Source organism: Anabrus simplex, chromosome 5, assembly GCF_040414725.1.
Source record: "Anabrus simplex isolate iqAnaSimp1 chromosome 5, ASM4041472v1, whole genome shotgun sequence".
Lineage (NCBI taxonomy): Eukaryota > Metazoa > Arthropoda > Insecta > Orthoptera > Tettigoniidae > Anabrus > Anabrus simplex.
In genome coordinates, this window is record NC_090269.1 from 185975936 (window position 1) to 185987956 (window position 12021).

General features: G+C 38.0%; 1 protein-coding gene across 2 annotated transcripts in view; it reads right to left on the reverse strand.

The window, feature by feature from the left end:
- The window catches only part of LOC136874428 (uro-adherence factor A), a 209331-nt gene that overhangs the window by 179029 nt on the left and 18281 nt on the right, over positions 1–12021 (reverse strand). For both annotated transcript variants that reach the window (XM_068227588.1, XM_068227587.1), the window contains exon 3: positions 8146–8274. In XM_068227588.1, coding sequence (XP_068083689.1) covers positions 8146–8274 — 129 coding nt within the window. The remainder of the gene's footprint in view (positions 1–8145; positions 8275–12021) is intronic.

The following is a 12021-nucleotide window of genomic DNA, read 5'->3' on the forward strand; positions in this document are numbered from 1 at the left end:
ACTGCCGAATAACAGATGGCTTGCTGGTTATAAATAACTTGTTTCCTTTCTTCTTTGATTACATTTCACCTTTTGCCTCGGCCTTTGTAGACAGGAGGAGTATTAGCTAGTGCTAGCACCTGGCAGCAGACTTACTCCTGCCAACTACTACAACAAAACATCAGCTTCTACAAGCCAACTTTAAAACTTTGTATATAGTCTTATTTAATCCAATACTAGAACAAAACATGTATTATACATTATTAAAATGAATAAGTAACAGGGAAAATATTTTTTTTAACCGGAAATTCCGATCAATCGGACATTGGCGTTTTTTGACTGAACCTCAAACGTCCGATCAATCAAATGTTCGTGGTTAAAGGGTTAATGACTTTGTCCGTATCTTTGAGAGCACTCTGCAAATCTTCTGTTACCTTTGTATTGAAGTCTACAGACTCCTGCAATTGTTCTACCACTACCTTCGTCACTTGCTCCTGTATTAGGCTGGCAAGCATGCTCAAGATGTCCTTGCTACACAGCACGTCCTGAATGGCTTGCTTCACCAAGCTCTCCCTCGGCACTTGCTTCACTTTGCGCAACATAATATTTTTATCTGCTGGTAGATGTTAATCACACGTATCACGTCACTAACACTTCTGTATAGGCACAGCAATGCTAGGAAAAAGCATCAGCGCCACAAATTGTTTACACTGCAAAAGTACACCTTCAAACTTAACGTTAATCAGGAGCCTTGCTTTGTGAGACTATGCACTGTCCGCCACTTATTTTAGATATAAACTTGGAGCAGTAGAAAGAAGAAACATGAGAAAAGTCTTAGGGCCAATGAAAACAACAGAACAATGGAAAATAAGAATTAATAAGGAAATAGCCTATAGTAGGACACAGAAAATATAATAAACAATAAGAAAAAGGAGATTTCTATTTTTTTGGACATTATCTATAGAATGGATGATGACAGATTGACAAAACAAATATTCAAGTACCTTTGGGAGAAAAAGTCGACAATGAGCTGAACAGAAGAGGTCCAGAAAGATTTAGAAATAAATAAAGTAAGAAAGAGGAAACTACAGAAAGAGAGATTTAAAAAAAGAGAGTTCTGAGGATGGAAGGATTCCAAGGAAGAATGAAACGGAAACCCGGTCCAAAGTGGTTTGAAGAGAAGAATAAAGCATAGTCCAATGATGAAGGAATACTGGAAAGAACAGAAGAGGAAACAACAAGGAAGGATGATTTGAAATTGATACATGGTCCCTAGCAGGCCTCATCGAAAAGAAGAAGAAAAGCAGTTTTTAGAATTCATGGTATGAGGCCTCACATTCAGCACCAGAGCCTCTACCCTTGCTTTCACTTCTGGGATCCAAATACAATTCCACATGTACAGGAGAAATTTCATTCCGTGCTAATTTCATCACATCATTGTATATCTTGCTATTAAATAGCAATGATGCTTGGTATAACTTGGATGCATTCAGTGTTGGAGTATGTTTTGTCTTAAACTGACAGAATTTTGTCTTCACCAAAATGTTTTAACCATGAGAAACAGACACTTCCTTACCTTCAAAAAACAAATGTATGGTATCTGCTTATTCTGAACGGTTCAGTTTCATTCCTTATTATTTTCTTTAAAAATTATGTCAAGTGATGTTTAAAATCAAATACCACATCATAATCAAAATTTTTGTTATTACTTGTATTTTAATGTTATAATTATGCCTGCAACATTGTCTTTGCTTGGTATACATATTGTTTCGAATAAAACTCCATCCATTTCATTACTCTAATTTATTTCAGTATGACCGAATAAATACACACACAATTCTCACCAGTTATGAATGGCCACACTTACTAATTACAAGTCCCTCTTCCTTATGGCACCGCAGGTGGTTCAGCCCGTTGTTACCTGGGGATGGCTAATTCTTACAATCACTTTCCCCAAGTCCAGTCACCTCATACAGCAGCTGTGTGTAGACCACTGGATTCGAACACAGTGCCACTGGCTACAGAACACCAGATGACTGCTCACTGGTTCGACTCCACAGATAGTCCAGTAATTCACAGAGTCACATGCAATGAACAAATAACAGCTCAACAGTATTCAGCGGCAGGACGGTAGTCACAACAGCGAACATTAACATAGATCCATCTACCTTCACACTTGCGATAGCGGCTTCCCTCCCTGAGTCTCAGTTCACAGAAATACACGAACATTCAGTACAGTCTTCCGTTCTGTCGTCTCCACCTATGCGCTGGTCTCTCCGACACCATAACAACAGCTCCTGGTTCAGACCTCGGTGGGACACTAGTGACAGCCAACACCTCTGTCGCCCTCAGCCCAGCCACCCAACCCCAACACACCAAGTCTCACACCAACCACCAGTCATAAGACATATTTATGTCAAAACGGGCAGACTAGGTGACCCGTCTTCTGCGAAGACATGCACATGTAATGGGCAGGACGAGTTCCTTTGTCATTCGCAGAAGCACATAATGGGCAGGAAGAGTTCCTTCTTATTCTAAAGGTATACTCAAATGTTCCACCTGAAAATACTAAAATATTTTTTATTTAATTAACAATTAACAAACATTGGTACATGTTTCATCTATCTTGTAGACATCATCAGCAGTACATAAGCAGTACAAAGTCAATAACATCAGTAACAAATACCACAAATCAGGTGTATACATGTTAAATTATGACCAATGTCCAGCGAGTTACGTTGGTCAAACTGGAAGAAGCTTTTTAATTAGATATAAAGAAGCCTCAGACACAATAAAAATTCCACCATGAATACTCACATAACAGAGTCCAATCACACCTTCAACTTGTGAAAATTTGAATTTATAATCCCCACCTTTACAATACTGTAATACTTTATTATACTCGTGATACATGTTTCATCCTCTTATGGGAGGACATCTTCAGTCACAAATAAAAACATTAAAAATAAGGTAAGGACACATTGAAATAAGTAAATAAAAAGTCCTTGGATCCTGTGACACGGCGTAATGGCATCTTATCAATCTTGAATGTTAAAATGGTGCGGCATGAAAATGATATGAAGCATGAAGTCCAGTTAAAATCACAGATTAAATTGTTGTTAAAAACAATGAATTATCCTATAATAAAACAACATGAGTGACTGCAAATAAAATTATATGCATATTGTACATAAAACAGTGTGATGGTAATGCCACATTAAATTAGCTTTCTTGATTAGAAGTTGGAGTTATACTGATGATGCAAGTTGAACTTGATTATGTGTTGACAATATGGGCCTAAAAAAGAAAAAGGAAAAATATGAATGAACTAAAGAATAAATTCAATTAAAATGTGAACTAAGTGCCCATCCGGTCACTCACCTCCTTGCCCATCCTACGTCGACCACTCCACCTCAAGTGCTAAAGCTAACTGAGTGACGTTCTCCTAGGTCATTGAGGACTGACTGTGAGGGGAGGTTGAGGGAAGTTTGATGTAATGGGAGAGGTGTAAAGTAAAGCATTACTCACGCGGCTTCGTAAAAAGGATTTATTGATTAACTCCTCAAAGAGTATATTGATTTCCTCCGATATCTCATTAAGATTATAAATTGAGTTGCATTTTTGATCAATATTTATAAAAATGTTTTCTAAAATATTCAACAGATTTCCTTTCTTGCATAAATGGAGAATTTGAAGGTCTTGTTTTATGCCCGTGAATATATGACTGGTATCATCTATATGTGAACCGAATGCTGAGAATGTGCCGTACTTTGATGCATTAACATGTTCATCATACCTTGTGTTAAAATTGCGGCCTGTCTGTCCAATATAACTGGCGGAACACTGTTGGCACTTTAATTTGTAAACACCTGATTTCTGAAATTTGCTATTGCAGTTATTGATAGTGTGCTGATTAAAGAAAAGATGAGCGTTGTTATTAGTTGTCTTAAAAGAATCTTTCATATTAAGTTTCTTGAAAACATTCTTGATTTCATATACTGTGACTATAGGTGAAAAGGGCATAATTATATTCTTTCTTTCTGGTATCCTTTTTGGTATCCAATCACTCCTTCACCTCCACAGAGCAGGACTTGAAAAATATTTGCTTTAATAACAAGGGTAATTTACTTAACATCTTAGAAAACATCTTCATTAACACAGACCAAAAATGCAATCCTGCTCACAATTTAAATTAAATTTCAGAAACTATGAATGTGCTTTTTGAGGCATTACTCAACCAACAGTTTCGCTTTGAACAGGCCTTGCAATAAACCTTTACACACTCGCTCCCCACCCACTGGATTCAAGCCTCCCCTACTCTCCCTTCAAACTAGCTTTCATCACACACGGCCTCCACAGTTCACCTCCAGTCAGCCGCCAACATTAACATATATTTCGAGCTAACCATTCTTGGGCATGCAAGGACGTATGTATGTATGTATGTATGTATGTATGTTGGGTATTCAGCCCGAAGGCTGGTTTGATCCTCTGTAGCTCCGCCAACAGCTGTCATAAATAGCCTAGGCGTCACTGAAGAGGCGTACTAGGGAAATGAGGAGTGAGGTAGTTTCCCGTTGCTTTCCTCACTGAGCCAGCCGTTGCTATTAAATATCAGTCTGCCAAACCCACTGAAATGCATGCACCAACCGACCCTACGAGCGATATTTTCACACCATTCATAACAGGGACTGGCTGCATAAGCAATGGTATTACTAGCATCACTCACACCTCAGTCACTTTCATATTGTCAAAGCAAAGGATGAGACTGAGACAGGTCAATGAAAATAACAAATTTGATATAGCCCATACCAGAAGACATAGTGTACTGTAAACACTACATCTCGCCAGCAAAGGCATGCAAGGACGTAAATAGTCAGATGTGTAATATTATTCCAATTTCACTTGTAATTATAAGATGCCTCAAACTTGCCTACTTTTAGCATTGCTAATAGCCGCTGTTTTCATCCAAGGAACACTCAACTACACACAATTTCTCCATCTATGAAATCACAGTCAAATATTCCACCTGCTTTATAATTCAGAACTGTTAACATCATCATGCCAACAAGAAGAACTCAATTATTTTATTTTATTGGAACTATCATATGTGTTTAATAACTTTGTCTTCATTTTATTAGAACCAAACATTTGTGCTCCAGAACATTCTCCAAAAGTAAGTTTTTAACTGACGTATTCAGTAATCTGAAACATATTTTAATACATATCATCACGCCAAGAACAACTCAATTACCATATTTTATTGAACTATCGCATGTGTTCATTCTTCATTTTAACAGAACAAAATATTTGTGCCCCAGAATATTCTCCAAACAAAATTTTTTAAGATGAATGTGAGGATCTTCAAAAGGCAGACGTGTTCAGTCAGCAGTATGTAAAGACAGTTGGTTACAAGGATAATGTCCAGATAGGGGAGGAGACTAATGCTAAAGAAGTATTAAGATTTACATATGATAACAATGACATTTACAATAAGATACAAAAGCTGAAAACAGAAAAGCGGCTGGAATTGATAAGATTTCTGGGGATATACTAAAGACAATGGGTTGGGATGTAGTACCATATCTGAAGTACTTATCTGATTATTGTTTGGTTGAAGGAGCTATACTAAATGAATGGAGAGTTGCTAAAGTAGCCCCTGTGTATAAAGGAAAGGGTGACAAGACATAAAGCTGAAAATTACAAGCCAATAAGTTTGACATGCATTGCATTTAAGCTTTGGGAAGACATTCTTTCTGATTATATTAAACATGTTTGCGAAATTAATAACTGGTTCGATAGAAGGCAGTTCGGGTTTAGGAAAGGTTATTCCACTGAAGCTCAACTTGCAGGATTCCAGCAAGATATGGCAGATATCCTGGATTCAGAAGGTCAAATGGACTCTATTGCGACTGACCTGTCTAAAGCATTTGATAGAGTGGATCATGGGAAACTACTAGCAAAAATGAGTGCAATTGGACTAGACAAAAGAGTGACTAAATGGGTTGCTATATTTCTAGAAAACATATCTCAGAGAATTAGCGTAGATGAAGCTTTATCTGACTCTGTAATAATTAAGAGGGGAATTCCTCAAGGCAGTATTATTGGACCTTTATGTTTTCTTATATACATAAATGATATGAGTAAAGAAGTGGAATCAGAGGTAAGGCTTTTTGCGGATGATGTTATTCTGTATAGAGTAATAAATAAGTTACAAGATTGTGAGCAACTGCAATGTGACCTCGGTAATGTTGTGAGATGGACAGCAGGCAATGGTATGTTGATAAACGGGGTTAAAAGTCAGGTTGTAAGTTTCACAAACAGGAAAAGTCCTCTCAGTTTTAATTACTGAGTTGATGGAGTGAAAGTTCCTTTTGGGGATCATACGTATCTAGGTGTTAATATAAGGAAAGATCTTCACTGGGGTAATCACATAAATGGGAGTGTAAATAAAGGGTGCAGATCTCTGCACATGGTTATGAGGGTGTCTAGGGATTGTATTAAGGATGTAAAAGAGAGGGCGTATAGTCTCTGGTAAGACCCCAACTAGAGTATGGTTCCAGTGTATGGGAGACTCACCAGAATTACTTGATCAAAGAACTGGAGAAAATCCAAAGAAAAGCAGCTCAATTTGTTCTGTGTGATTTCCAACAAAAGAGTAGTGTTACAAAAATGTTGCAAAGTTTGGGCTGGGAAGAACTGGGAGAAAGAAGACGAGCTGCTCGACTAAGTGGTATGTTACATGTTATAAATCTCATTTTTGGTCCGTAATGAAAATGTACAGTTCAAAAATAAATAAAGGTGTTCTTTAATTCACCTATTCAATACTTTAATTTCCACTTCTAGTGGTTACATAAACAGACTATCAGTTAAGTGGGACATGTTTCGCCCTCAACTTAGGGCATCTTCAGCCTAGAAACAATCTTCAATAGTACACCTAATATTAAATATGGAAGCTAAAAGTTTAGCTAGTTACTAAAATTCAGTACATAAAATGTGAAAAATGATTGAAGATTGTTTTTAGGCTGATGATGTCCTAAACTGAGGGCGAAACATGTCCCATTTAACCGACAGTCTGTTTATGTAACCACTGTAAGTGGAAATTAACTAGTATGTACCAATATAAATGGTCCGTTATTGGACACTATAAATTTTCCAGCTAACTCATTCCTCGTTGCCAGCGTTTCACCCCTGTGTGCTAGGTTGGGCTCATCAGTTGGTACCTAGCACATCTACCAAGAGGCATGGCTAGTGCATACCGTGGAGGCCACTGCGTAGGCTACTTGGAGCCACCGGCAGTGCCAATGCACTATGAGGAACCTTGTCTCATTACCAAAAATTGATGCCTGTTTGGCCATCAGATGATATAGATGTATATGAAATTCCCTATGGGAATCAACATCTATATCATAAGTGGTATGTTCCAAGCTGTCAGTGTAGAGATGGCGTGAAATGACATTAATAGACAAATAAGTTTGAGTGGCGTCTTTAAAAGTAGGAAAGATCACAATATGAAGATAAAGTTCAAGAGGACAAATTGGGGCGAATATTCATTTATAGGAAGGGGAGTAAGGGATCGGAATAACTTACCAAGGGAGATGTTCAATACACTTCCAATTTCTTTGAAATCATTTAAGAAAAGGCTAGGAAAACAACAGATAGGGAATCTGCTACCTGGGCGACTGCCTTAAATGCAGATCAGTATTGACTGATTGATTGATTGATTGACTGAACTGACTTATTCGGTAATCTGAATCATTTTAATATGATTTTGTCCTTGTCCATTGTAATTATTCTGACATATTCGACTGATGATGTCTACAAGACAGATGAAACATGTACCAATGTTTGGCAATTGTTAATTAAATAAAAAATCTTTTAGTATTGTAAGGATGGAACACTTGACTATACCTTTTGAGTAAGTACATGAATGACAATACAGGCTGTATAATGAAATTTATTTTATGCAATGAGTTACTTCATCATTCACGGAAGCATAATGAGACAACTCGTCACACACATCGTGATAATGGGCGTGACGAATTAACTCGTTTTCAGTCAAAATACATTCTCCGATTAGGATTTTCATTTCTCAGTTGAAACTCCCCAGTTAAGAGGTTAAGTAAATACTGTAGGTTAATTTTGAATACACTGAGAAAGCTTTCATACCTCTTTTGCTCTCATACGGGCTTCATAGTATGGCCTTGCTCTCTCCACACATGTTCCAAGTTTCTTTGCCAGAGCGTCAATGCGTACAGTGGACTCACAGAGAAGTTGACGAAAGGCAGCTCGGGATTCCTAAAATATACATATATATTTATAAATTCTACAAACATAATGGAAGTTGCAGGTAAAACAAGAACCACCGTCACCATATACAAAATAAACTGCTGGAAGGAAAATATTATTAATTTCAATTCAGTTAACTACGTAAATATTTGACATGCAATCTGCTTTTATTAAACAACATTCAAAGATTCCTTTTTTTTTTTTTTTTTTTTTTTTTGCAACTGGCTTTACGTCACACCAATGCAAATAGGTCTTAATGGTGACGATGGGATAAGAAAGGGCTAGGAGAGAGGAGGACGTGCCCATGGCCTTAATTAAGATACAAACCCAGCATTTGCCTTGTGTGAAAATGGGAAACCACATGGAAAACCACCTTGAGGGCTGTCGACAGTGGGTCAAAAAAATTTAAAATTACTGTAACATGGCAAAGTTGGTAAATAAGGACACAAATGGTAGTATATAAATTCTATGACTGAGGTTTATTACTTAGGTAATAATTCTAACATACTACACAGACAAACAAGTAGACCAGTTTTCTCTCTCCCTACTCTCACTAATTAAAAAAAAAAAAATCCTTTACATTGCACCAACAAAAATGTCTTATGGAGACGATGGGACAGGAAAGGGCTAGGAGTGGGAAGGAACTGACCATGGCTGTAATTAAGGTACAGCCCCAGCATTTTTGTTGGTGTGAAAATGGGAAACCATGGAAAACCATCTTCAGGACCACTGATAGCGGGATTCAAACCCACTACCTCCCAAATGCAAACTGATAGTTACATGATGCAAACCACGCAGCCACTTGCTTGGTTACTAGCGCTAACTCAGTCACACCAGCTGTTCATTCTATCACTTACATTCCAACACTATCATGCTAGCTACACATCACACACTCTTCCACTACTGTTACTAACTCTAATACAGTTCCACAACCATACTCACACACATGCATGGACACACACACACATACACACACATTCATTTTCCCCTCACTCCCCTCCCCCCTCTTTACAGCTTACACACCCATTCTCACAATTCTGAACGTAGTACACTGTCGTTCAGTACGGCCAATAGCCCTTGTCCACTGGTCATACACTCCCAACTGTCTTTGTTCACTGTCCCTTGCCGATCCTCAGTCAAACTCTCCCATGCTGCACCAGACACACAAGACTCATTTCACTCACTTCACAGCAGCTGGACACGAGAGACAGACAGAACTTGACGACAGACAGAACAGACTAACAACAGCTCTGTAATTGAGTAAAATATTTCACAGTAACTGTAAGTAAGCCCAGTTTCTTTTGTTTCATACTTTTTCCTGATCACTGACTGTGTGGCACTGATTGCTTTAAGGGTAAAAATAACAGGATTATAAGTATGTCTATATATATAAAATAAGACTTTTGTGTGTACATTGCTCAGAATTTGAAAGGAATGGTATTTCTGTATCGATCATGTCCACAGTAACAAGAAAATGTAGTTTTTACTTTTCCATAATTTCTGTCTGTCTGTCTGTATGTATGTATGTACACGCATCACGAGAAAACGGCTGAAGAGAATTTAATAAAAATCAGTATGTAGAGTCGGGGGTTGAGCCGCTACTATATAGGCTATAAATTATTTTATTCGCCCTGAGTGAAATGGTAGTTTAGGGGAAGGCCTAAAATTCAATTCTCAACTATTTATATTATTAGTGGTCATATCGATAAATACTACATAACGGATTTTTACCGTACCGGCTATGATAACAGAGATATTCATGAATTTGGATTTTTGTTGCTAAGTCCATATCAACGCCGAGCCCCGACAAAATGGGTAAACAGAATGTAATGAAAATCGGTATATAGAGTCGGAGAATAAGAAACTACAGTTTAAGCTATAAACAATGTTATTCACCCTGGGTAAAATGGTAGTTTAGGGGAAGGCACCTAAAATTTAATTTTTAAATACCCATGTTCTTGGTCCTATGGAAAAGTACTACATAACAAATGTTATGGAGAATATAATTTCCGATCATTTATGTTTTATTCAGTTTTACTGTACCGACTATGATAAGAGTGGTATTTCAGAGCCTGAAGACAATTAATAATGTGACGGCCTACAATATCGAAAGCGCGTAACATAGATCAACAATAACATTACACTGACCGTTGTTTGTTGTAATGTTCTTTGTCTCTTATGCTGTCATTCAACTCCGATAGATGGGATTACTGCTGCGTACCGAGTATAACAACCTAACTGAATACTGGCGGGAAATAGCTGAGGAGTTAGATAACTTTCTTCTTTAGCATGTCAATCCTCTGGTTCATACATTTTCTGATACTGCTGGTACGTTACACACTGGTTCATCATAGTATGCCAGCTATTCGATACCTACTCTGACACGCTGTTTTGAATGAGCAGCGTGCGCACTTAAGTCAGAGGCTCAGTTAGTAGTAGTAGGAGTAGTAGTATGAACTGGTCTGGAATTACAATTTAGCCCTATTCCAAATTATAGTACCAGAATTCACTAAATAACTCAAAATTCAACCTTAAAAAGAGCCGTTTCTTAGGAAAAGCTTCTTCCTCTTCACTTTCATTAAATCTACATTAATTTTATTCCAAATTAGCAGCGAAGATGTGGTTTCTTCTCTGGCTTGGAGGAAAAATTGCCTCCATGTCAGATAGTTCTTTCCCCCGCCAGTGTAGTGAATTGAGATTTTCCGACTCATCGGGTACTCCCAGGAAGCCGATAAGTAAACGGGCATAGTTTTTGCCCTGGGACTATCCACTATTTGAACAACCCCCCCCCCCCCCGCCATAAAAGGACGAAGATTGTTCATGGATCACGGATGTCTGCATCTTGATCATTCCAGCTCTGTAGCTTTGGACTGTTAGTTCGTTAAAAGTGAAAAAATATGTGGTTTTTCATTTGATCGAGTATTTCATATGAAGGCATTGCTTTTAATCACACCATTCCTACCGACGTCATTGTAATGACCCGTGTTCATTTCAGTTGGGAAAACCACTAAGAGAGTCTTTCTGAGAAGCTATAAAGGCAGGTGGAGAGTGAGTGTCTGCCATTATAATGAAAACTCCCCAACCTGATTGTGACCGACAATAGGCAAGGTGGCCTACCATTACAATGAAAATTCCCTAACCCAGTCTTGATATGAGAAAAGACGTTGGTGACTTGCCCGTCGTGCTTCTAGGGCAACGTTAAGAGATATGCAACTTAATACAATCTTGCTCACAACGTTTACACTACCTAACCTAGAATTCTGTGAAAAATTTAGAATTTCGTAGCGAAGCACGGGCACATCAGCTAGTTTATACATAAAATAAAGAAGAAAGATTCTCTCTGCAAGTACTTTAACACTGCACCCACTCAGTTACGTATTTGGGGATTATAGAATAGGAAAGGGTTAGGACTGGGCAAAGTGGCCACGACCCAGTTTAAGGTTCAGCCCCAGCATTTGCCTGGTGTGAAAATGGGAAACAATGGAAAACCATATTCAGGGCTGTCTATCATGGTATTCAAACCCACTATCTCCTGAATACAAGCTCACAGCTACATGACTCAAACCGCATAGTCAACTCATTCAGTATATGAGAAATACATCTGACCCTCTGAAGAATGAGGGTATTAGCTAAAGAAAGGAAGAATCACACAAGACATGAAAATGAAATCTTCCTTAGGCTTTGCACATCTACCGTTGGAATCAGAAGACAATAACAGTTAACCAGAGAAACAGGGAAGAGGAAAACATGGAGACT